Raw genomic sequence first — 27299 nt, forward strand, 5'->3', positions numbered from 1 at the left:
AAGATAGATTATATTTTTTTTAACTAAAATTTCAGCGTTAATTGATTAAAACATTGGACCATTGAATTAACGATACAAAAAAATTGTTTTAAAAGATCAAGACAAATCTTTACAACTGCCGTTTCGCTTTGCACCAAACCAACCATAAGAAGAGAATCGGGTTGCAAATGTGATTATTTAAGGACTGTAGGTTCTTTTACTTCCGAAAATAAAATAAAGGTGAGAAACCTACGTCCTCCAAACATTGATTAGATATAGACTTAAAGACGGAGAAATCAACCAAACTTCGATTAACATTTCCATAATCAATGTTAATCCTTTCACAAATTTACAAGACAGAAGTATGGAAGCCATTTTGATATTTTCCCACCAATGTAACGAACACAATAGTTTTGTTCTCGAATATGCTAAGCTATTGGCTTAGGATGGTGAATGGTTTTAAAGCATGTAATATATACCCATTTGGACGATGTACACCTCATTCTTAAGAGTCGAGCCTAGCGGAAAATTGTTCAGCCGTATTATCAATATTTCCAAATTGCATACTTTCAGAAGGTTTCCAGTGCCGCTTTCGTTGATTAATAAACCAATTGTTAATTTGCTTGGGATCTAGTCCTGTGGTCTCTGCCAGCGCAACCTTATCAGCTTCCTGGATGATTGAGAAAACACTTCATCAATAAAATAATCTTTATTACTATCACGTTGCTTAAACTCTTTATAAGACAAAATCTCAATGTAAACAAGTTTGAATCAGTAAGTTTAAGATAAAAATTCAGTTCCATGGGGACTCAACACGACCAACGAAACACACACCTTGCTTGTCTTGCAACAAGACATAACCAGCAACACTCCGTACTATCATTCATCAAATCACATTAACCTAATACTTAGGATAGTTCAGGTTCACTCTTGACAAAAATAAAATAACAGCAACCTACATTAAATTCGAACTCAATTATAGATCATGACAATTAGTAGCAGTTACTGAGATCAGAGTACTAAAAACATCACTTCGTGTATTTGCTGATCGAGAGAAAATATACCGTAGGATATGGCCATTTATAGTGAACATCCCACCACTCAAGCAGTACTTTTCTTCCTTCTTTAGGTAGTTTTCCTTTCTTCTTCTTCTTGGAAAATTCCAGCTTCAAGGTACCAATGTGACCGCCAAATCTACTTAAGAGCATGTCTTTAAGACCTTTGTCTTCTAACCTCATTTGACCATCTTGCAATTCTCTCTCACCACAGTTAAGCTCATCATCTGATGACATGGCATCCTCGTCTGCAGAAATGAACGCGTAAACAAAACCGGATAGTCAGCCAGACATACAATAAACAAAGCCATGTTAAAGTAGAAGCAACAATTATTCTAGAAGCAAAGGTAACCGTAATAGACTTCCTGTAATAGACTTCTCTAGAATTATGTTAAAGATGCATGTTTACTCTTTCTTTAGCCTTATCAAATTCGACGGTAACTAAACCTAAACCACAATGAATGAATTTAACTAGAGTTTCGATTGAGCCTGAAATTATAAATCGGGCCGGACTGAGTAATTGAAGTAGCTTAGGTCAAAAGTCTAACTCGATTCAAGTTCACGGAGGAATTTTGGGCCAAACGAATAAGTAGGTACAAGCCCAATCTTTGAGCCGAAATCGACTATGCCCAACGCATATGTAAGACCCATGAAAATCTAAAGCTCCACCTGAGAGGGTTAGAACCGAAGCCTGAAGCTCTGAAGATCAAAAGTTTCAGAGTTTGAAGCTCTGCCGATCCGGAGTTCCAATGGTTGAAGCCCTGAAGATGTGAAGTCACAGAGTTTGTAGCTATGAAACTGTGAAGAATATAACTCACATAAAAATTAGAAGATTTAAAGAGCCGCACATTGAAGCTTCTGAAACCTGAGATCTTTAAAATACATCTCCTCGTATATAGACGATCAGTCAACTTCGTAACCCAAGAACTATACCTTTGATAATAAGCTAGAAAGTCCTCAAGGAAGATCATGTTGTCGAGCCCTCAAAAGAAATCAACACTAAGAACAAGCTATAAAGCCCTCAAGGGCAAGACTACTTTAGAAGAGAATTCATTAAATTATCAAATATCGGAGATTTCACACTTTCTATATCTCCATCATATTGATAGATTGTGATATTTCAAGGTTCCTTTAATCTTAGACATTAAATAATCTTTTTATGAGTGTTTGAGCAAATTTTTATGTAGTGATTTCAGGTGAAAACTCTCGTGACCCTACAATATTTGAAGGTTAAAAGTAAACTTGTAGGAAATTAATTACTAAATAGATAGTTGTCATGTATTGAATCCAGTAAAATTTTAAATCTAATAGGTCAGATATCAATCTCATATTACATACAAAATTAAAAACTAAAGAATTTATTAAACAGAAATTATAAAGTTAGCACTTCACATAAAATTGAAAATTCAAAAACTTATTTGATATTTTTGGAAGTTTAAAATCCAAATATAAAGACAAAAAGGTGTAATTTAACCTAGAAATAATCCTTGTACTTGTTTGTGTTAAAGGTGCTCGAGAAAAAAAAAATGGTATATTTCGTTATTTTATGGTATTATTAAAGATTAAGAAACTGATTAAAACAGAAATCAACATCTCCATTTGCATTATTATAAAAATAAAAAAGATCTTGAACTGGATAGTTACAAGTTACGACATCATTTATCTGACCCCTTTTTAAGTAAAAGGGAGCAATAAATTGAAGAAAAACTAATGGAACTGTATAGTATTATTCTATCTTTTCTTTTTCTTTAGAGTACCAGTATATTTCATCATTCTCCTCACGCCAAGTTTTAATAATTCATATGTTAATGTCAGCTTAACTAACTGACCATAAGATAACTAACCATCCATACAACTAAAAGCTATGATAACATGACGCTGAGTTATCATTATAATGCTGAACAATGAAACCAAATAAGCACAAAAAGTAACCAGAATTACAACAGTGAGAAGACTGGCTGTAGCCTAAGATGCAGCTAAGATGGAAAATCTTAGTGCTAAATATGTGTTTAGAAATGACGCAACTACATCAGCATCTCCGACAACAATAGAAAAGATGTTGAAGGGTAGAAAGCAAGCAAATAAAGCAAAGTAAATGGTTCAAACAAAGTTACATTTTAAGAATCTAGTTGACTAGCTTGTCAGGTAGAGTGAAAAATGCAGACTCTCGGTCCAAGAAGACAAATTGGGCGTGGTAACCAAAACTTGTCTGGGAAAGGGAGAAGATGCGTACACCACACCAAATTAAAAGTAAAAGTGATACGTTCGACTAATACTCTAGTAAGACGTGTATTGTTCTGACAAAAGACGAAACGGGACGGGAGGGAACCAAGTTTATTGTCCAAAAATAATTTAAGTCCGTATCCCTGGAGGGTTCTGGATCACTAGAAACACCAGTGGTCAAAACGACGGAGACCAATTGGAGACTCACAGGAGGGACAAGGGCACACGGATTTGGCAGTAAAGGGCCCTCAAGAATGATCACAGGGCACCTTTTCATTTTTGTAATTAAAAGAAATAGATCCGAACGTGGGAATCGGTGGATACAGATACGAAGCAGGCAGGTCACACGTGTAAGACACATTATCAAATTGAAACTTAAAGACCCACAACAGACTATTTGTAAAGAGAAAGTAGTAAGCACTAACCAACACCGAGACTGAAGAGACAGTGCGTGTGTGAGAGAGAGCGAAAGGTCTTAAAAGCTGCTTCTCAGCGCGAACCACGGGAGTCCATGTGATGTGAGACTGAAACCTACACCAATCCTTCACACCCTTCTCATCCTCTACCCACGACTTTTCCGATGCCCCAAGTTTTCTTTTCTTTTGTTTTTTCCACCGTGACTCGCCCAAACACAGAATATACAATGGAGTATTACATATATTTCTTACCAATCGCTATTTATTTCCTTCCAATTAAAAACATGAATTATCCACATTATATTAAAATAATGTTTCAATAGCTTTCCAGGTTTCACTAAAACATCTCACATTTTATTCGCCAATAATTGATTTTTTACATTCCATAGATTCAATATATATATTTAAGGAAAAGGATTTTAACTGTCGATTAATCCAAGAATAGAGTGGAACTTAAATCTAAATCAAGAAGGAATTGAAAGAGTAATTTATTCTTGGACCAACTAATGATATTCATAACACTAAATTCACCCGTGATTCAAACATATAATATAATAATATATATATATATATATATATATATATATACATATATATATATATAGAACTAAACAAGTATTATTGTGCTCAAGTGGAAACTATATATCCAAACAAGTAACACTGGACTCGACTGGAATCTACATCGCTAGCCAGGTAACACCAAGCTCAAGTGGCCGACCATTATCTTAGACAAATAAAATATTTGATATCTTCCGTCTTCCCTATGATTGAACTGTTTAAAAACATATTTACCCTACTTATCAAAACTACACAAACAACCTCTAACTTTGATGTTTGCTTCAATAACACTTTTTAAATTACATCAACTATCCCCTAGTTCTGATACCAACAGAAACGGCCCTAATCTAACATGCCTAAGAAGCCCTGATGAGAGTTAAACTTTAAGTAGAAATAACCTTTCTTCAGGGATTACGAAAAAAGGACAATTAATTCAGAAACTAAAAAATACACGTTTCAAACATAGTGCAAACTGTATTATGTTAGACAATTCAATCAGTCACTCTATGTATACAATATATTAGCAATATCAAATTTACAATTATAGGAACGTCGCAAATTGATACTTATAGGGGCTGAGAACCAAAATTAATACACAACACAAAACTAATTGATCTTTTAGCAACACATTCGTAGCAAATTAAGTAGTTAAAGAGGTGGTTTATCAAATTTAAAATATTGGGATGGGGATGGAAATGTAGCAAGCCCAATTATGATAGAGTGGTATGTCTGACTTTTTTTTTTTTTTTAATCTTCAATTAAGTTCTACAGAGTGGTACTTGATAACTGTCTAATCATTTAAAAAGTTATTTTAAAATTTTAAAAACATTTGCATGGACCCAAAAACATCGGACTGAGAGGTCATCATTTTGGCTTTTATCATAATCGAGGACCAAGCATAATTTTGCTCCATATATATTTCATATTCAAGGTCGAAGGTGGTTCGCTTATTTTAAACTATAACTGAAAAAAAGGGAAAAAAATCCAGAGGGTAGGAAGATTAAGAGAGTTGGATCAGAAAATATTAGAAAGAAACGTTATTAAAAGCGAAGCTCATACTTAATTTCAAACAAATTTATCGGGTAGAAAGATGGATGGTTAGATTTTATATTGCTATATATCTTATTTAACAAAAATCAGGTTAAAGTCTTGGGAGATGAGAATAAAATAATTTGTATCAACATATCGTACCATATCAAATACAATTATTAAATAAACCACGATTATTCATCGTATAAACCAGTAAATTTCACAAACACCATTGCTGCTGCCTGCTGGTTATTACGCCAAGTGTAAAGAATAATAAGAGGAAAATAAAATTGTGGATATGGTTTTGTAAATCATTAAATCCAAACAAATAGTATCCAATCAAATGGCAAAATAAAACTAAAAATAAAAAAAATTACTCAATTAAATCACAAAGTTGCCTGAACAACACGGCCCCAAATATTAGACCCAAATAAGTTCAATAAAATAGCTTAACTATAATAGATTAATTTTTGCTGCTACTTAACATTTAAATCAAAGTTCACAAAAGTTGTTCAAAGGGAACAAGTTAGACCTAGGACACCCCCAATGGAAGCGTTGAAGATAGGCAGCCGAAAGTGAAAAAAATATTTTAAAGATGACGACAAGACAACATACCAAAAAAGGCAGATTGTACCGTCTCGATAAATAATATTAGTTTCCGACTACGACCAATGAGACTGCTATTCCATGATTTAGACCCTTTTGCGAAGCTACATCTTTAATCAAAGATGATGTGAACATATAAAGCTGACATATTCATTCATTTGCACTTGCAGATTTCGCAAATGGCGGAAAAGGTCGGCGTGTGTGTGCGTGGGGAGGAAGCATTCTTCCTCGTGTATAAACCCTTGACGATGCGTTTATTTCAAATCTAAATATTACAAAATTAATAGTATGAGCAAAGATAAAAAGGTCTTTTTTGGAAAAAGGAAAAAGGATGAAGGAAGTGATATGATAGTAATCTCTTCTAATGGAAATTTTATACATTCCATAACTTCTCTCACTTATTCAACAAAAAAAGAACTTAATTCAGGCATAAAATATGTCCGCTCAACCAACAAAGTCAATGGTTAGTCAACGTCAATCACACAAATGTAGAATTTCTTATAACATTATAGATCCATATTATCAGCACTAGAAGAAACGTACCAAAAATATTTAAAACACAAACAAAATGTTAACCCACGTTCAATTTCAAAGTTCAAAAAACAAATAAGATGAAAAGAAAAATACTCACTCCAATTCAAGGAGCATTTTCCGACTAAAATGCCCAACCAAGGCACTTTTCTATTCGCTAAAATCTAAAACATAAAATATGAGTAGATTTTCAAGGGCAAGAAAACGAACTGAATATAATATACATATACCGCATGTCATGTCGTAGGTTGTAAGACAAGACATACATGAATATACGAAAAAGAAAAACAAAAACCAACTAAATTCTAGATTCCAGAGCACCGGAAACGATGACTATTAGTTTATGGGAAATGAAAAATGGCATTGGGAACCGTAGCTGTGCAGCTATGTAGGTTATTTTACAGACTTAGACTTTTGCAGGTATTACCTTGAGAATAGCTCTACGGCCTTTTTCCTTCTTTCCTTTGCGTTAGGATGTTCAAATTAAAAAATGGGGCAACAACTGAATCACGAGCATCAATATTACATTCTTCGAAGTTTTGAATAATTAAATTTCAGACGACAATAATTTGTTTCTTCAGAATGTTTTATATAGTTCGTATTCATAATCCATTAACCTTTTTTTTAATATCAATATGCATCTATAAAGGTTTCCCTATATCAAACTCTATTTTCTGAGAAAATCATCTAAAATTATGTTGAATGTTCTAAAAAATGCATACAAAAATTTCATTGTCAAATATATTTTCTGCTGTATTTAGAAACGAAGTTGTAGGAAAAAAAAGCTTAGTTAACTCTTTAAAATATTTTATTTGAGGTGCAAATTAAGAATATTCTCAACCCAAATAATAGAAAATTCTCAACACATCAAAAATCAAGAGTAACGAAAGGCTTACCAAAAATTTTGAGTATATGGTAAATTTAGAAATTATACTTGCAATCACATATTTATTTTATTGGGTAACATATTATTAATCTTCTAACACAATGAAAAAAAAAATGGTAAATATAACAAAATTTAAATCCATTTTGGCAAGTCTATTACTAGTTGGGATATCACGAAAGAATTACAATTATTTGAAAGTGTTGCTTAACTTAACTTACATAGAAGTGTTACCTTTAGAAACATTACTTTTTATTATTGATGGGAAAATCACACACAATTTTTAACATGAATTATAAAAGGGAATTATTGAGTGCTTGCTCGAGGAAATTAATAGATTAACATCTTCCAAACTTTCTTGTTTTTCTCCCAGACCTATTTTCATCTTTTGAATACCAGACTCATCCTATTTTGTTCCATATCTTTCTTTAAGAAAAAAACAAAGGAAAAGAAAATTTCAGTGTGGTTCATTTCAAGTATGTATTCGTAGGGTCTAGTCTAGTAAGACGAGGGAACTGTTCAACAGAGTCCTACAAACATCTCAAGTATGGAAATGTTCGAGTGATAAAACGACAGTGGAAAAGGGGAAGTTGAGGCCAAATAAATAGATGATATTTTTTGTATTGTGCAAGCCTATTTAGATGCATCTCATCTCAAGATACATTAAGTCTATGCATTGCACTATTATCACGCATATTAAAGAAATAAATGAACAATTCTGTGAGATACAAAAATAGGTGTTTCCAAATATTTTTATCCAACCCTTTAACCCTCAGTAGGTGAAAAACATAAAAACACAGCATATAAAGAAAAATAACAAAAATCTACACCACCCGCTAGCAAAGGCAATAGGTGACCGAAAGAAATAAAAGACCAGTCACATATAAAGCAAAGAAAACAACAATCTACGCCACCTGTCATACTGGTGCTACGTGACTTATTCAACTAAACAAGCATGCACTAGGAGGAGGGCCTCTCCCTTCCAGCCATTTACAGATGCCAGAGCCCAGAGGAGGAGAGATCAAAATCGTGTAAGGCCTGTGCCTATCTTAAATTTACCTAGTAAAACAACCCGTTTCATGTTTTGATTAAAAGAAGAGGCTTTAAACCCATCAACTCCACTTTTGTAGGCTTCCTCCATATTTAATCATTGTGACCAACCAGGCCGACCATAAGTCTATACCATTTAATCAATTACCATCCGCCAAAGTCATCCCCAATATTCAAGAGTCAAAGTCAGAATCTCTCGTACGGAAAGCTGTTTTTATCCGGCTTGCCCTCGAAAAGGATAAGAAATGATAGAAAAGGAAAATGAATTTTAAAACAAAAAAACTGGGCCGAGAAATGAAATCAAAACAAATGATCAGCAGCCCAGACAGCAAGATTTAAATTAAAATGGAAAATGTTTAGGTCACTAGAGGGAAGGGAAGATCCAGACTTGAGTAGTTGCTGTTCCACTTAAAGTCCCCAAGTTTAAATAACGATACGTCCATTGTACAAAACTGAAAACACTGAGGACGCAATAATCACCGGCAAAAACCGCGAGAATCGTGGGTAATCAAAGGCGTGGGTCTCTCTGTACTAGGGTTCTCTGCTGTTTTCTCGTGTTTTTATTATTCTTCCGAGTTTTTAATTCTTTTCATTTTTGTTAAATCAAAAGGATTGACAGAGTAGGTTGGATTACTTAGTATTTTTGTTATCCCATTTATTTTCTTCCAAGTCATAAGAAAAAAAGATACAGATACAGATAAAAGGTAAAATAATGTAGCTGGCAGAAAAAAAGGATGCAATAATCTGAAGAGGGAATAGAAATAATAAATAGAAAAAAGGGTGCGTAATGAATCAATTATTGAAAGAATGGGAGAGGGAGAGAGAGAGAGAGAGAGAGAGAGAGAGAGAGAGAGAGAGAGAGAGAACTGACTGGAAGGAGTTGTGGTGGAGGCGCCAGCGCCAAGGTTGCAAAGTTGCAGTTGGATGTTGTTTAAGAAGGAGAAAGCTTCATGAAAGGGCCTTGAGAGATCTGATTTGTACTTCATCAGCATGTCACAGTAAGCTTCCTATCCGGAGAGACAATAAAGAGTTTTCAGTTACACTCAAATATATATATATATATATATATATAGAATAAAAAGGCACCATGGCCAAATTGGGGGTTAGAATCACGAAGAAGTTTGCGTGTGGGTGACTGAGGGGGGGACCATTATTACCATGAACTCATCGAGCTCGGGATCGGCTCCGAAGCACGTGGAGATGGCATTTTGTTCATGACTGTCGTTTTCTCGCCTGATTTCCTCCAACAAGCACGCTATCTCCGGAGGAGCTCCAACCTGACCCCAAAATCAAATAAATTAATAAACCATCTAATTAAATTCATTCTGTAGCGTCTTACTTTACGATTCACCAGAAACACACAACCTTTTTTTGTTTAAACCGTCTAAGTTTCCATTAGGACTGCAGTCAAAAATCACACCTACTGATTTATATATATTTTTTAATTTCTAGGGTTCACTGATAGTAAAAATTAATAAAAGAAAAAAAAAAAAAAAAAAAACAAACTATAGCAATTTCTACTTGCGCCAATAAATTGTCAGAAGCCACCATCTTCGTTTCTACCTGGGGAAAAAGGTTTCGGCTCTTGGAAAAGAAAAAGAAAGAACGTAAAAGATCGGTAATCGCAAAACAATTATAGACGCGCGTCATTTGTTTGTGGTCTTCAAACAATCGAGTATTTGACAGAAGAGTCTGAATTTGAAAATGAAAAGACGAAAGTATTTAAATGGAAGTAAATCACAGTAGTTGGAGGCAACGCAATTGAAGTTCAAACTGAGAAAAAGAGGGTTTGGGATCACCTTCTGGCAGTCAATATAAGCATGAAGCAAGCGAGGATAGATAGGATGAGAGACAATTTTGGCCTTGGTGACGCTGAGAACGTCTTCTTCTGGGAGCGAAAAATCGAGAGTAGTGGAAGGTGGTTCAGCTTGGGACATGGAGGAAGTAGGGCGGGAAACCAATTCATGAGATCCGAACATAGGAATCCGATCGCGGCGTAAATTGGTGGAAGGAAGCATGGTTTGGTAATCGAGGGGAAGGATAAGATTGTCGGATGGAAGGAAGGACTTAGGCATGCCATACATATTCTCGTCCATTTGATTTGAAGGGAGGGAAAGGGTAGATGAGGAAAATAAGATAGCTAGGGGGGTCGGCGGGAGAGAGAGAGAGAGAGAAATAAAAAAAGAAACGAAGAGGTAAAGGGAATTTATATAAATGGACTTGAATTTGGGATTCAATTTGATTTGAAATAGTATTGTGGTTGAAGGGATTGTCGGAGAAGGCGCGGAGGAGTGGCGGTGTGGGGATGGGGGGTTTCATATTGTTTGTTAATTGTTACTACACACTTGCGGTTGCGGGAAAAAACGGTGGAAGAGAAGTTTGTTTATTATATTAATTACTTATGGAAGCAATGATGGTCGACCCTTTTCACTGCAACAATTCAGCGACGGCCACCTCTACTCTTACTCTCCTTCCCTTCATGTACTCTCTCCCCCCCCCCAGCTTCCATATTGTCTTCTGGCCCCATTTCCTTTTCTTTTCTATATATACAATGTTCACATGATAACCATCCTAACCTAACACTACAAGAAAATGGAGAATTCCCGACGCCGAAAAGCACGTCGGCATAAAGAACGTCGGGAATAAGGGCTTTCCCGACGCCCTCAACAACGCGTCGGGAGATGCGTCGGGAAAACCATATTTCCCGACGCACCATGAAGGCGTCGGCAAAAATACATCGGGAAAAGGGGTTTTTCCCGACGCCATGAACAGTGCGTCGGGAGCGGCGTCGGGAAAACCTTTTTTCCCGACGCAACATGAAGGCGTCGGCAAAAAGTAAATCGGGAAAAGGGGTTTTTTCCCGACGCCGTGAACAGTGCGTCGGGAGCGGCGTCGGGAATAGGGGTTTTTCCCGACGCCGCGTTAAACGTCGGGAAAAGGGGTTTAATGAGCGTCGGGAATTCCCCTTTTCCCGACGCGTTTTGAGGGATTTCCCGACGCCACGTCACTGCGTCGGGAAATCCCCTTTAAATTCGTTTCAGTTCTGTATTCACAGAACCGAAACCGAGAGGAGGAGAAAAAGAAAGGAGAAGAAGAAGAAGTCGCCGCCATCCTTTTGTTCCGCCGCCGTCTGTCGCCGACCGCCTCGCCGTTGTTCCTCGTCGCCGTCTGCCACTTTAGGTAAGTGAAATATGTAAATTTATTTAGTTTTTTTAGGGTTTTTTTTGATAAAAATTAGTTTAGGGTTTGTTTGTTTTTTTTTTTTTTGTTTCAAAGTTAAAAAAATGTATGTATTATTGAAATTGTTTAAAGTTCTTTTTTGTTTTTGTTTTAGTTTTGCTTTAGTTAATTAGTTTTAGGATTAGTTTTAGAATTTAGATTTTGAAATAGTTTTAGGATATAGATTTTGAATTAGTTTTAGGTTTTAGTGTTGAATTTGAATTTGAAGTGGTTTTAGGATTTAAGATTGACGTTGAGATTGAAGTTGAAATTGAATTTGAGATTGATAAAAAATTTGAATGTGTAGAGATTTTTGAGGTTATATTGAATTGGGGGGGGGGGGGTGTTTATTGAATTTGAGATTGTGATTTAGGATCTCCAATTACTTAGTCGTTTGAACTTTGAGAAATACCTAATAAACTTTTAATTTTGTGTTTATACAAAATGTTTAACATTCTTCAATCTTATATACGGATGGTTTTAATGGGTCTACTCAACATATTTCTTAAAACATGAGATTTATGAGAATGTGTTAGAATGCTAAGTTTCTGAAAATATTAGAGCAAAGAGATAATTTAAAGCAAAGCTAGATTTGAGACTTGCTTAATGCAAGAGTTTCTTTTTTCATAAGCATGCTAACTTAAGAAAGTTAAAGTTTTAGCATGAGATTTTTGAATATGCTTAAGTCTATACCGAGATGTCTTGATCTGATAGAGATTCTATGGGGAAGATTATCTTGTGTACAGTGGTCGTGTAATTATTATGAAATGGAATTACTACTTATCTGGGGAGAGGGAGGTTTAAGTTAAATTGAAAATGTTTGTTTTCTATGTCCATAGCCATTATGTCATATCGACGATCAACTTTTATGGAGACGGACGATATGTTCCTCCAGTTTGAGGACGATTTAGATAATAACATCGCGGGAGGGTCATCATCTGTGGGCGACAATACGGGTGAGTCTAAGAATTTTCTTCATTTTAACTTACAAATATTTCATGTTCTTTTTTCTAACTTTATATGTTATTGTCTATTTATTGAGCAGAGTCTTCTTCTCAACAAACGACTCCGACTCCTAGGAGACGTGCGCAGTCTCGACTCTTGGAGTTAGAGCGCCACGTTGCAATAAATGGGCGCATTCCGATGACGATCGCCCCGTAAGCCTATTACAAGCTAAACTTAATGAAGCTTTGGAACGGATTGAAGTACAAGATAGAAATCACCAAGCATTAGCTTCACAAGTGGAAGCTATGAAAAAGATGATTGAAGACCTAACTCGTGCACAACAGGGACCACCACATGATCCCTAGCTTCATTATGTTTATGTTTTTTCTATATTGAGAACTATATTTTGTTGTAGTCAACTTATTCGTATTATTAATTTTAATTCTATTTTTTTAATTTGTGTTTGTATATTTATTAATTTATTTTAATTTAATCCAAAACGTCGCGAAATTTTTTTGAGCAATCCGAACATCATTGTGAATGTTTGAGCAAAATATTATAAGGAAAAAAGTAAAAATACAATATTTTAAAAAATATATAAAAAAATATTTCCCGACGTTCATTACGTCGGGAAAAAAACGTCGGAAAACAGGTTTTCCCGACGCCGGAATATGCGTCGGCATAGACGGCGTCGGGAATAAGGTTTTCCCGACGCCGTCATGCCGACGCATATTCCGGCGTCGGGAAAGCCTTTCCCGACGCTGCTTTGGTACGGCGTCGGGAAAGCCTCTCGCGACGCATTTCTCCCGACGTGCTTCCCGACGCCGTTTTGTACGTCGGGATATCCTTTTCCGACGTACTTTGCATTTTCGCCGACGTATTTGTGCGTCGGGAGTACCCCCGTTTCTTGTAGTGTAATTAATTCTTTTATTATTATTCACATTTCTATCTAAACTAATTATGCGCCTAATATGATTAATCTACGATACCACCAAAGTCAAAGGAAGGACACGAGTCGTGTCTCCCCCTAAGTGTCCGGGGTGGACTGCTGGATTAATTACAAGTTTTAAATTTAATCACCCTGACTCACATATACAATGTCTTCCCCTCCAATCACAATCACTCACATCTTCATCCTCTCCTTCACTCATCTCCACTTTTATCACATCACATACCTTTTTACTAATACCAAATTTCCTTCATTTGCTCCAACTTCAATATATATCTCTCTACACATGATTAAATACCTGATTCCCAAAAATAATAATATTAACTATGCTACCTTATTACGACTTTGTAATGCTAAACTAATTTCTTCTAGCTCCTATATCAATTCAATATTATAATTTATAATTTGGTGTAAGATATTTCTTCACCATTTCTTTTATCTTATTATTTACTTCTTTTTTATGACTATAATTCTTTTCCTTTTGCATAATTTATTGCTTTAAACTTTCATGAGATTTATTCAAAACAAATTATGTAAACCCTAAACTATATCATTCCTAAACCTTCTAATAAAATAACCGAATGAATTGGATTTGAGGTCAGCTGAAGACTAAGATTTAGTTGAAATGGTGGTTCAAAGAAGGGACAAAAAGGAGTTTACTAAGTTGTGGTAGTGGCCTAAGTCCTATTATAAAGGTTTCATGCTTTAATAAGGAAAGTTTAGAAAAATTGACCGAGTATTGATGTCAGACAACCATATTAAGGGACTAGACATTTTGAGCTAGAATTTGACCATCAAAGAAATGTTTAGCAAGGTGGAAATTGAGTATAAGTGTCAAGTGGGCATTTCGAGTTTAGGCTAGGCAACAAAGGTTGTCTAAATAACCTCTAAGGACAAAACTATACAGCCAAACACGATATGTTAGGCGTTGTGATGTGCATTGTAGGCAAGACAAGGGGTTAGGCAAGCTAAGCCATGTAGTTTGACACATGAGGCTTTTTCTGGCAAAGTCTGGTTGTGTGTATGCATGCGAGCAAGGTAACGTTTTAAGGCATTTTGGGCAAGAGATGGAGCGGAAGCCAAGTCATGACATGAAAAGCACCTAGATGGTGGCAAGTAGGAAGTGTAAAGTAAAAGTCATGCAAGTAGAAGTTGTGAAGTCACAAGTGTTGAAAATTAAATATATGTGCAAGATGCACTATAAAATAGGTAACTTTGGACAATCAGAATTTCCATTTTACTCGTGCATTTTCTCTCAACACTTAGACTTCGTGGCTAAAATTTGCAAGTAAGCTAGTTAAAAGATTTATATATGAACTAATTTGTAGAATGAAGTTGTCATATATTTAAGTTGTGGATTTTTAGTTAATAAAGTCCAAAGTTGGAATTAGGTTCTAAGCAGCATCAAGGCGTGGAGGTTTTGTTGAGTGCAAAAGAAAAAAAAAAGGTTAGAGGTTATTTTCTATATGATTTCAAATAAAGATTTTCAGACGTGTTTTAGTTTAAACACTTGGGGTAGAAATGAATAGAAAAGAAAAATACACATATGTTTTGGTTAAGTTAGGGGCTCCAAGTAAAGTGTTTGTTATTTTTTTCTTTTTTGGTTGGTTAAAAATGTGAATTTACTACAAGAGAAAAGCATTCATAAATGCAACAAGTGATGATTGGTAGCCGGTAGTAGATTGATTGAAAATGTTGGAGGGAGAGAGAGCAGCAGCAGCAGCCAGCGGCATAGGAAGCTACCCCTATTGCTTTCAAAACATTGAATTATTATATATATAGTTGAATCCAACCAAATTTAAATTGAAACAAAATCATATTAGAATAAGGGTGATAGATAGGAAGTAAGGAGAAAGATGTAATGGATTGGATGCAGAAGCAACCAAAAGAAGAATAGAAGATTGTGTAAAGAAAAGGGCAGACAGAAGGTGCAAGAAACATCCCCTATCCCTTCTTGCAGGCCACCTATCCAAAGCTAACTTACAAATAAATAATTACACTCCTCTGTTTCTTGTCAACATAAAAACAACTACCATAATTTATATATATATATATATATATATATATATATATATATATATATATATATATATATATATTTGCTTGTTTGTTTCTTAATTTGCACAGGCCGACCAATAATTGAAACAACCATAATATTTTAATTTAAACGTAGTAAATATTGTAAATTTCTATTTAGATCATCTAGGTAGGCTTCAGTCCATATATATATATAGAGAGAGAGAGACTAGAGAGAGAGAGGATTACAAAAATCACAAGAGGAATGATGAGTAGGAAAAGGCAAGTAAAAAAGGGTGGAGTTCGTGTCGTGGGATGAGATGCTGTTTGTCTATTTTGAAAGCGATAGCTGAACACGTTCCTTCCTTTTCTTAATTTACTTTACGAATTGACCACTCATTCAAATCTAAATACCCCATTAATTATCCATTTTTATTTCTGTAATTTATTTATTCAATGCCTCCCCTCCCCCATTCCACCATTATTATTATTATTATTATTATTATTATTTATCCCTATTATTTATTTCCATTTCTACCTTGCTGGGCCCTGGGAGGAGCCCACCCAGGCCCAATCTAATCCAGCCCACCCCAATGTTTCTTTTGAATCAGCTCCTCTCTCTTTAGTTGGGAACTTATAGGAATGGATAAACGCCAATATCAAAAGCAAATGCGCATAAACAATAGAATAGTGGATACTGGATGGTTCTTGTATTATCGACTGTCAGCAGGTGGGATTCTGAGATGGAGGTGTTTTGTCTTTTTCTCAAACATCCTCTTCTACATGAATCTTCTTATATAATAAACTACGCCACACCTCCTCTTCTTTCATATTTCTTTCCTCCTTCAAAATGTATTTTCATAAAACCTTCTTCCACCCACGTTTCGTATTTAACCTAACCTTTTTTAATGTCTACACATAAACATATGTCTATTATGTGGTAAAATCAATGGTTTGATTTTCCACTTTATAATTATTGTTGAACTCAAACAAGGTAGTCTATTTATATCCAAAGAGGCTATAAGTGATCTGCTACTAATTAAACAAAGTAAAACAGTACACAACTTTAATTGTAAAATTATATCCTTACCCAAGCAGTTGGATATTAAAATTTCACTCCCCTTTATTGTTCAAAATTAGAAGGAAAAAAAAAAAAAAAAAGAGGAAGTAATGAGTAAAAATGGGATAAGATCCCACTGTCGTATATATAGTATTGCATAATATTAGTGATAATTAAAACCATGATATAAAGGAATGGATGGATGACTTCACCCAACCAATGGGCAAAGGGAGGGTGGATCTTCAAACAAGTATTTTATATTGAAGAGAGGTATTTGTTAATGTAAAGCTGAGTCAAGCATTAATTATTGTGATGTGTGAATTGGAATTGGAAGTTCCACCATAAATTGAATCCGCTTCCACTTCCAAATCCTTAAATTTGAAGCTTATCCAGCTTGGAATAGCAACTGATGGGTGGTGAGAGTATTATAATGGCGATGGAGGTAACAGTTGGGTTGTGTATTTAAAGCCCAGAATGAAGAAGGCAGCTTCTCCCTAGCTTTTCTGAGAGCTCAAGTGTTGAATGAGAGAGAGGCTGTGGGGCTGTGGTTTATGGACCGCGACCACGACCACAGGCCTTGAAGAAATGCTAATGGAGATCAGGTGAAAGTATAAATGCCAATGCCAATCTCTCACCTTCATCCTTATATTCCGGAGCATAACCCATCAGCCATGCCTCACTCTCTGCTTGGCTTTTGGATTCTGCTCTCGCACACCGGCAAGTCACGAAACGGCGTGGACTCTTCTGAGTCTAGTTTATAGGGTCGTCTTCCTATCTTACTATGTTTCTTTACAACTACAATCACTACAATTCAATAAAACGAAATGAAATTTTCTCTCTTTGTCTCTTTCTTTTGTTAGACGTCGCAATTACTTATGCCAAACAGCCACTACAACTGCAAGTTAATACCAAAAAGAAAAATCATTTCTATTTCTAAACAAATTGGAATAACAGAATACACATATGATAATTGTTGGCTCTACATTTGCACGACTCAGGCAATCTATACGTCAGCAACATAGTTTCCTCCACACGAGCATGCACCATGCTGCTGCTCAGAACCTAGGCGATTAAACAAGACTTTGATATATATCTTTACCCCAAAACCCAACAAAAAGAACAAAACACAAGAACAAAAAGATAGGGAAAAAATGTTATGCGATCATTTCACTGCAACATGGTGAAGTACAAATCTTCATTAGTTGCTCCAATATCTCTTTGCCATCCTTAAAACAGATGCGTAAAGCAGCTCGTTCCAAGTATCGGGTACCCCGGGCAAGCACCAATGGCTACAATCTTGAACTCGCAGGCCTGCACGTTTTTCCGCTTCTGTCTTGTACTCCATTCTATAAATTGAAGGGTGTGCGTCCTTCCGATAATGAGTGAGCCTGGTTATGTTTAAGTATGACACTGGCGTTTTCATCTCCTGAATCACATATTCCAGAGCCCTCATTTTCTTAGGGTATTTGCCCAAGTGTGTTTTGTTATAAATTGGTTCCGTTTCAATGTTGCATTGCCCTCCTGAGTTCCACTCGCCACCACTGGAAGCATTAATGGAAAAAAAGTTGAGTTCTAGTTCATATTCATTTAGTTTTTACTAGAACGAGGATAGACAAACCCTTTTCAATGCGATGCTTTGCATCGAACGCGATGAATTCATTAAAATAATAAAAACAATAAATTAATAATATTGTTCGTTCATTTTGGACTAGTAGCATATTCTCCATGTTAAATCGCATATCTATAACAATAATTAGTTTGGAAGCAAGAAAACAAGAGAAATTTGTATACCTGAAATGAGAATATGAATACCCTCTGAAGAAAACCAGAGTTCGATTTTTATCAACATTGTTGTCGATCCATCGACCCCAAGTGGTGAGAGCCCTCTTAAACGCTTCCAACACCTTGAGTTTTGAGTGCACATGGTTACCTTCTTGGTAATAGTCTTCTCTGAAATAGGGGCGAAAGCAAAAACAACTTCAACAACTGAAAACGGCTACAAATGGTGATGCACCATGGCAAGATATCATGCAAGGTAAGTCCAGGTGAATTTCAAGGTGAAGAGAATGCAATGGAGCACAATCTCCCCAAGAGGTTGGATTGAATAAAAATGATGAGTACAATACATACCCCCTCGATGTTTTCTCATGAGTCCACCAATGGCCTGTATTAAAGACCAAAACATCTGCATCCCGATACATTTCGGTCGTTGGGTCCATTTGATCCAATCTTAATGTCTCGATGGTTCCATTCCTTCTTTTGAATGAAGACTCCCTAACTAGGAATGGAGAACTAACAAAATCAACGGAACAATTATAGTCCTGCAGATACAACAAAACTGAAAGATGAGTTGAAAACGTTGCAGAAATGACAAACATGTGTTTAAAACTTTGGACAATGGAGAGAATAAATAGACAAACATCCAAAGAAATCCTGCCTCGAAACGGAAGGCGTAGAAGCCCTTCTTCTTGAACTCTGTCCTTCCAGATATCTCATACACTTTTTTCTTGTCGCTTACACTTTGACGAAGAATGCAGACGAGAGACTCCCACATGTTCCTATTCAATGAATCCCCGACAAACACCAGATTCTTTCCTCTCAACACCTCTAGAAAATGTGTTGCATTCAGACTAAAAAAGCAGCAGTGTTCAAAAGGGGTATTAGGACAGAGGTTCGTAAACTCAAAATACATCTCATATATGTTGCATGCATTATGAAATAGGAAGAGAATAGTATTTTCAGCATTCATGAACTCATTTTAGTGGGAAATGGAGCAAACCTAATGGTGCAAGTAAATTAAGGATCGGGGGAGGGGGGGATCAGGTTAAAATAATACCTTGGAATGTTACACCCATACGGCTGCCATTTCCATTTCACATATCCAGCGTCTGGCCTCTTATTAAGATCACAATCGAAGTCCCTATCAATGAATGGGCAAGAACCTAAAGGATAATATGGCTTTGAATCATCCCTCACCCATTCACCATCGAAGATATCACAATCCTCATAAAAACTGTTATAGGATGTTGGCACTGGTTGGGTGTTGGAAATTTCAATTGTGTCGCTTGAATTTGTGCCACTAGGATTACCTTGTGATGGCAAATTGTCCTCAGCATTGGAAGAATGATTGGTGCCCTTATGATATTGAGTAGTATTGGTGTTCAAAGAAGTGGAGTTAGAGGGGGGGAAATTGTGCTGGGTGTCCAACTTTGGGACGTCGGAAACAGTTGAATTTGGAGCAAATAGGGAGGGGTTGGGGGAATGGTGATCGGGTTGAATGGTGGCATTGTCGTGATCGTGAGTGTGATTGAGAAGTGAGGGGAATTGGGAAGGAAGGGCGGGATCATAGGTGGGCAAGTTGGAAGAATTAGAAGTGAAACGAGAGAAGGAAGGAGAAGAAAAGGAGAAAGACCATGAAGAAAAGAGAGAATCAACGGAAGGGGGTTGATCATAGAGAGAGAAGAAAAATTTGCCATGAGAAGAAGTGTAGAGCAAAAGAAAGCTAAGAACAATGAGAGAAAGGGAAATGCCAAGACCAAATCCAGGAACAACTCTTCTCCTCGGAGATAGAATCTGCTCGGGGAATCCAAGTTTCCTGGGGTCCATGGCTTTAACCTGAAGGGAAGGGAGAATGCCTTATAAAAATTATAAAAAAAAAAAACCAAATTTAATTTAAATTAAAAGGGAGTGGAAAAGGGTGGAGAGGGAATATGAGATTTAAAGGTGGTTGTGGTTCATCGCAAGGAGAGAGATTTTTTTTCCTTTCTATTTTTTAACAACGCCAAAACAGGGAGATCCACACCGGAGACACACATTCTTAACACCACACTTCCAAACCCATATATTTATTAACCCTTCTTTTCTTTTTCTTTCTTATTAATAGAATGCATATACATATCCATCCCCACCTATATATAAATTATAAACCATTATATTAAACTTAAATAGACCATCCAATAATATATGCATCAAAACAAAACGATAATTTCAATGGATGGGGATTCCCAAACGAAACCAAAACCAAAACCAAAACCAAATACAAATCAATATTAGATAGATGCCATGGGAAGTCACATAAAATAAAAGAAACAAAACGAAACGATGAATCCAAAGTTAAATTGGAAAGTGAGGGAATTGTATAGAAATACAACAGCATTGGGAATTTAAGGAAATGCCAAGAAGAAGAATAGACGGACTTAAGTCCAGAAAGATGGAGATGGAGGAAAATTAATGACGAAGACCATAAGGAGAAGGAGAAAACCATGAAAATAAAATAGGCGCTCGCAGCGTTTGCCATTAAAAATCATAGGTAGGGACCGAAGAAAATAGGAAGAAATAGGAAGTGAAAGAAGTAAGTGACGAATAAGATCTTGGAGGTTCACAAAACGTTGGAGTGGCAATGCAATTTAAATGTTAACAAAATATTGATATTATTGTTCATATTACTTGATAACAATAATTTAATATGGATTGAATTAAACAAATATCTTTCTGCATTGCAACTTGTTTAAATCATAGCTTCTATCGTTAATAAAAGTTTATCAATTATAAAAGCATATTATTATTTATTGAAATTAAACAAAATCATGGATCTTGCTAATATGATTTTTAAGTATATTTCTATCAAATGATAAAATCTATAAATCTTTTTATCACATATAAACTTCAAAAATGTCTCCAATCTTTTCGGATGTCCTCTATTAGCTTTTTTCTTTTCTTTTCTTTTCTTTTTCTGAATATACATACCAGCTGGGGTTTGGCTGAATAAATTGGTTTAGTGGACACTAATTAATTTAACAAACGACACGTCGTTCCATAAGCCAGAACTAAGAAGTTAACCTCTAAGCATAGGCTTCAACAAACAGCTTAGCGTTACTCTTTCTCTTGTTTCCTTTTTACAGAAAGAATTACACGAGCATGAAACCAACACTATCAACGCCCACTCACTCTCTTCTCTTCAACTGCAAGTTAATGTTGTAAGAGGGAATTACAAAAGAAAGAAAAACGATGGCTGTCATCTGGGGCCTGAAAGCTCCATGGCTTCCACAATCAGAGAAGATTCTTCTATATAATCTGAGTACCGTTGAGGTGGATTCTCGCACGGTCGGCATCTTGGCGTTTCGATGTGCTGTGATGCTTCCCATTTCTCAGCTAAACCATCGCCTTCCAACATTTTTAATACTTCAGACATTTTGGGTCGGTGAGAAGGATTGAATTGAGTGCACAACAGCGCAACCTGGACCATTTCCTCTAACTCGACTCTGTCAAAGTTACCCTTTAGATCCTTATCCACCATCATATTCAGCTTCCCTTCCTGATGCAACTTTTTCACCTATATATTAAAATAAAATGAAAGATCCAGATAAAGAATTCCACTCCACCAGAAATATATTGCTTTGTTTAATCAAAACAATACAAGAGCCAAGAAGCCAAAGATGCAAGTTTCTAGTGCATAAGATTAGATTTATCCATTGAAATGGTGGAATGAATTGTATAAACAATATTTCCCTTGAGTTTGTTGAATTAAGACGAGTATAATTGCCATATGCATTATAGAAAGAACACGCTAGAATAGTTACCCAATCGAGCATCACGCCTTTCTGGTTTGCTCCTCGACCAAAATCCAGAGCCTTCTGACCAGTAATCAACTCCAAAAGCAAGATTCCAAACCCAAAAACATCAGTCTTTTCTGACGATTGGCCCGTTGATAAGTATTCTGGGGCAATATGGCCAACAGTGCCACGCACGGCTGTAGTCACATGAGAATCCCTGTGATCCAAAAGTTTGGCCAACCCAAAGTCTCCCACGACGGCCTCGAAGTCTTCATCAAGGAGAATGTTGGCGGCCTTGACATCACGATGAATAATTTTGGGGTCACACTGCTCGTGTAAGTATACCAATCCCCTAGCTGTGCCCAAGGCTATTCTCTTTCTCATTGCCCAATCTAGAGCCGGCTGCCCATGGATATGATCTGATAAACAAAGGATTGAAAGCTATGAAACATCCACTAATACTAAATTTCCCTTTCTAAAAAACATAGAAATCTTGAAACCTTCCAGTTTAGCATCATTTTGTAACTGTAACTGGGGATTACCACTACTAACCACATTGGTTAGGAATCGGTAATACTATGAAACTTGCTAAATTACAAAAAAAAAAAAAAGAAAAAGATACCTTCCAACCTTGTAGTTTGTGTCAAAAAAAAATTCCTAAACTTAAAATGCAATTAAACTTATTCAAAAATACTTGTAAAGTTTTGTTCAAAAAATATCCCTCAACTAATGAAAAAGTTTCACAACTATCATTGCACTTAAAAAAGTTAACAGATATTTCCATTGATCCAAATTTTATATCAATTTTCTCACGAACCAAAATAAAACCTGAACTTTAAGTTAAAACCATAATCTTAAATTTATTTGACTATTTAGCTATAGTTGTAATTGACAGTTAGTTGTCAAATAAAAAATGTATTTAATTATTAACCCATTGTTATAGTCAAATAAATCTCAACGTTGATTGATATATCAAATCTTAGTTTTACATAAATTACAATTTCATTAAAATATATATTTAAATTATTAAATAAATATTTTATTATTTTCAAATAAATAAACATTTTATTATTTATTTTATATTTATATGAGTTTCATTTTAATGTTTAGTTTTTAAAAGATGTAATGAAAATATCAATTCATCTCTACTATCGATATCAAACCCATGAAAATGAAAAGATATTCATGGAAGTATGGCATAACGATAAAAATTTAAAATTATAGTTTTTACTTTTGGCGCTAAGAAATTTGGTGTAAAAATTGGGTTAACGAGAGTATTTTTTATTTTTTTTTAAGTTTAAAGGTAGGGTATTTATAAAATTTTCCAATAGTTCATGGACATTTTTAAAACTTTTAAGAGTATTTTGGACAGAAAGTACAAGGTTTAGCATGTTTTTATATATATATAATTTAGCCTATTAAATATCCAAGTACACAGCCTCATCAAGCAGTATGAAACCATATGAAGATTCAATATCTTGTTTTTCTGTTAAGCCAGATCCCGTTGATAGCCACCAGATAATGTTAAATTAACAAACTAGGAATAGTACACAATATATGCAAGCAACAAACCTCTTAGACGAGATCCAACGCTGCCGTTGGGCATGAAAGGGTAAACCAGAAGTCTTTCGCTCTCAGTTGAACAAAAGCCAAAAAGCTTGAGAAGATTTCGGTGTACAGCTAGGCTTATCATCTCTACTTCAGTCTGAAATTGGATCTCCCCACCAGCTGTGTTATAATCCTTCAGCCTTTTAACCGCTACCAGAGTCCCATCATTTAAGCATCCCTTGTACACAATTCCAAACCCACCTCTTCCCAAGATATTCTTAGAGTTGAAGTGATCAGTTGCTGCCCGAAGTTCCTTGAATGTGTACCTTCTCAAATGACCCAAACGTACCTCTGGGTCATATTGATCTGTTCCATTAATGTCATATTAGTCCAATAAGAATTTGAAACATATTACACGAGAAGCAAACAAGATCATTTCCTGCTTAATTGAATATTACTTAATCCGTCACAAAGCAAAATGCCAACAAGGAGGAGTAGAGAGGAGACTTACCATTTACATCAAAGAAAATCTGCTGGTTGTGTCTGTATCTCCACCAGACAAGTAGTCCAATAAGGACTAAAACAATAAACGCAGCACTAAAACTTGCCCCGAAAGCAATTGCCTTGCGGTGGCTCTTACCAAACCCCAAATTTTCTGAGGAGAAAGAACCCAAGCAATCAGTAAGTTAAGGTAACAAATCAAAATAAAATAGAAATACAAAAAGATGTCATTAGACCTATACCTTCAAGAGCATCTGGGGCAAACGACAATGGCTCTGGAAAGATAGCAGAACAGTTGTTTGGACCACAAATCAGAGGGTTACCAACAATCCTGAACAAAAGTGACAGTACTTGAGGTATGAGAATTTTTTTTTTAACTTAATCTAGATGATATGAATTTGAAAATACAATAAAGGAAATAACTTACTTGAACGTTCTTGCTGATATTTTGGGTAAGGAGCCACTCAAGTTGTTGTATGAAAGGTCCCTATAGTTCAACTAAAAACGTGAATATATATTTCTTCCAAATAGCACTAACTGGATTAAACCACAAAATAGAGATGTGGTATACAGAAGTAAATGAACATACACGAGCGTGAGACCTTCAACTTTGGATAGAGATTCAGGACAAGGTCCAGTTAGGCTGTTGTTATTCAGTCGCCTGCCTTGCTCAAAAAATAATGTGCAGTTGAGAAAGATCAGAATGAATCATTCAACGAAAAGCTAAGAAAGCGTGCAAAACTTACAAATAGTTCAGCTTCTTCAGGTCTCCGAGGGAACTGGGTATTTGGCCACTAAATACATTGTTGGAGAGATCAAGAGTCTGGAGGTTCTCTAACTTTCCAATGGTTGCAGGAATTGGTCCTGAAATGTCATTGTTCTGAAGCAACCTACGTATGTTATGTAATAGCACATGGAATTATTTTGGTTGGATAGAAAATGTATACACAGTAAGTGGGGAGGGGAGGAAGCAGAATGGAGATGCTTACACTGATTCCAACTTGGTGAGGTTTCCAATCCCCGGTGATAAGACCCCGGACAAACTCTGGCTAGGTAGCCCCCTGTTCGTAAATAAGATTAAGAAGAAAGAAAGGAACCCAAAATAATAAATAGGAGTGATTTTTGACATGACAAGTGGTGACAGAAAATTCGGAAAAAAGGAGATAATGGGAATAAGAAGACTTACAAAACAGAAACATATCCATCTGGAGAACAGGTGACCATTCTCCAGCTGCAAGGATCCACAGAATTAGAATCCCAGTTCTCCAGAACATTGTGGGGATCTAATAAATCATATTTTATGGCCATCAACGCTACGACTGTTAAAATTGAAATTGAAATTCCAATATAGAATTAAAGTTGGAGAATGAAAAGAAAACAAAAGAAAAAAAGAAAAAGAAAAAAGAAATGGAGGGAGAGACTAACCTTCAAAGTTAACACCAGAAGGAGATAGCGTAGCAGAAGCAAGATGGAGGAGAGCGGAAAGAAGAAAAAGGGGTTTGGAAAACAGAAAATGTGGTGCCATGAACAAGTAATTAGGGGTTGTGTAAAGAGTGAGTCAGGGGAGCGGGTGGGAGGATGTATGAAGAAAAAGCAGAAGTGGAGACGACATGGGCTCTCCAGAAAGGTGAGGAGTTGGGTGTTTAGGAAAAGAGAGGTAATAGGTAGAAGTTGAAAGTGTGAGATTCTAGAGATCTGAGAAAGATGGTATAGGTGTTGAGAATGGGGAATCCAGAATTGGCATAATGAAATCTTGTTTTTGTTTGTTCTTCTTCTGTGTTGGTTGAGAAGAAAAAGCGCCTTGTCTTGGTAGGGGTTCAGTAAAACCCACTCAACTCTTGCACTCTTGCTTCCGCACACCACAACCAAACAAACAAACAGAGTCCGCGGGAAGCAGCCGAGGTTCGCCCCAAATACAGATAGATAGATAGATGGATGGATGGATGTAAGTAAGTAAGTAAGTTAAACCCAGTTACACACACAAATCAAACCACTTTCTTTCTTTCTATCTTTTTATTTTATTTTATTTTATTTTATTTAAAAAAGAAAATAATAGGAGGCAGGCCCAGGCAGGCAGGCAGCTTTTTCGAAAAAGGTAAAAAGGAAAAAGAGGGAAAAATGAAGGGAAAAGGAAAACGAAAAAGAAAAGAAAGAGTTTGGATTGGAATGAAAGGATGGTGGATATTGGGGGTTTAGGTGGGGGAGGGAAAGAAGAAATGTGGGTAAAGAGAGTATGGGTATGGGTATTGGTATTAGGGTGTCCGGTGTGTTGGCTGGGAGTGCAGAAACAAAAGTGTGTATTTGGCAGGTCACATCACGTCACGTGCTCTCCCATTGTCTTTCTTTTCGTTTCCTTTCTTTCTAATAAATATTATGATGTTCATCATGTTCTTCACTCCCTTTTCTTTTTTAATTCCTCCCTCTTTTCCATCTAAAATTATATTTCTAACTAACTATCAATTTGAGATTAGTTTAATATGTATATATATATATTTAAAGGAGAAAGTTACAGTTATAAAAAGGGAATATTGGTAAGAGACCAGGGGGTCCACTTCCACACTACAACCCCCCCTCCCCCCCCCCTACGGATATATATTTGTGTGTGTGTGTGTGTGTATATGGCCTATACACTACACCCTCTCTCTCTTTTCTTTTATTTTATTTGTGTTATTATTGCTTGTGGAATTAGCAAAAATAAAATAAGATGTAATCAAAGGAGGAGAGCGGTGACGCTGTGGTGTGCGTGCGAGTGCGAGTGCGAGTGTTTTGTGTTATTCTTTTTAGTTGGTTGGTTGGTTGGTTGGATGCTGTGATGGGAATCTCTATGATATGATATCATGCCCAAACCAAAACCAACCCATTTTTCAATATTTTTTTTTTCTTTTGGAGCCCAGCCTTATTTACTCCTGAATACTACTTTAAGGAAGCTTTTCAATCCAAGTACCAAATACCCAAATACATATCTCAGGGGGGGTCATCACTAATAATCAAATATGTAGAGTAGAATCTTATTCAATTTCGTATAAGAATCATGGTTCTTGGGTGGGTCATCCCTCCAAATAACCAAAAAATACAGTTCCCATCCCTATTTTCATAGTATTTTATACCATCTTTAGCCACTACTTAACTGATCAGAAATTAAATATGCCCTCATTTTATTGGAAAAAGGATCTTCAACA

At 35.9% G+C, this 27299-nt stretch overlaps 3 protein-coding genes across 4 annotated transcripts; all 3 read right to left on the reverse strand.

Annotated features, from left to right (window-relative positions):
• Positions 1–260: 260 nt before the first annotated feature.
• LOC103487707 (homeobox protein knotted-1-like 6) lies at positions 261–10526 on the reverse strand. Its single transcript, XM_008446133.3, has 5 exons — positions 10130–10526; positions 9488–9607; positions 9202–9337; positions 1044–1282; positions 261–649 (listed from the first exon to the last, which is right to left on the reverse strand). Exons 1-5 carry the CDS (start codon positions 10424–10426, stop codon positions 485–487), a joined length of 957 nt encoding a protein of 318 aa, XP_008444355.2. The 5' UTR covers positions 10427–10526; the 3' UTR covers positions 261–484.
• Positions 10527–17013: 6487 nt separating this feature from the next.
• LOC103487706 (protein trichome birefringence-like 2) lies at positions 17014–20193 on the reverse strand. The gene is made up of 5 exons (XM_008446132.3): positions 19356–20193; positions 18957–19149; positions 18650–18840; positions 18311–18469; positions 17014–18060 (listed from the first exon to the last, which is right to left on the reverse strand). Exons 1-5 carry the CDS (start codon positions 20123–20125, stop codon positions 17718–17720), a joined length of 1656 nt encoding a protein of 551 aa, XP_008444354.1. The 5' UTR covers positions 20126–20193; the 3' UTR covers positions 17014–17717.
• Positions 20194–21307: 1114 nt separating this feature from the next.
• On the reverse strand, positions 21308–26340 carry LOC103487705 (protein NSP-INTERACTING KINASE 3). 2 transcript variants are annotated; one of them, XM_008446131.3, is made up of 11 exons: positions 25546–26340; positions 25307–25403; positions 25110–25181; positions 24867–25010; positions 24710–24781; positions 24548–24607; positions 24363–24451; positions 24131–24274; positions 23644–23985; positions 22099–22490; positions 21308–21851 (listed from the first exon to the last, which is right to left on the reverse strand). In XM_008446131.3, exons 1-11 carry the CDS (start codon positions 25643–25645, stop codon positions 21534–21536), a joined length of 1830 nt encoding a protein of 609 aa, XP_008444353.1. In that variant the 5' UTR covers positions 25646–26340; the 3' UTR covers positions 21308–21533. The 2 variants fall into 2 exon arrangements, with proteins under 2 accessions (XP_008444353.1, XP_008444352.1); XM_008446130.3 differs by having other exon boundaries at positions 25307–25439.
• Between the last annotated feature and the right edge of the window lie 959 nt (positions 26341–27299).

Source organism: Cucumis melo, chromosome 3 (assembly GCF_025177605.1).
Source record: "Cucumis melo cultivar AY chromosome 3, USDA_Cmelo_AY_1.0, whole genome shotgun sequence".
Classification (NCBI taxonomy): domain Eukaryota; kingdom Viridiplantae; phylum Streptophyta; class Magnoliopsida; order Cucurbitales; family Cucurbitaceae; genus Cucumis; species Cucumis melo.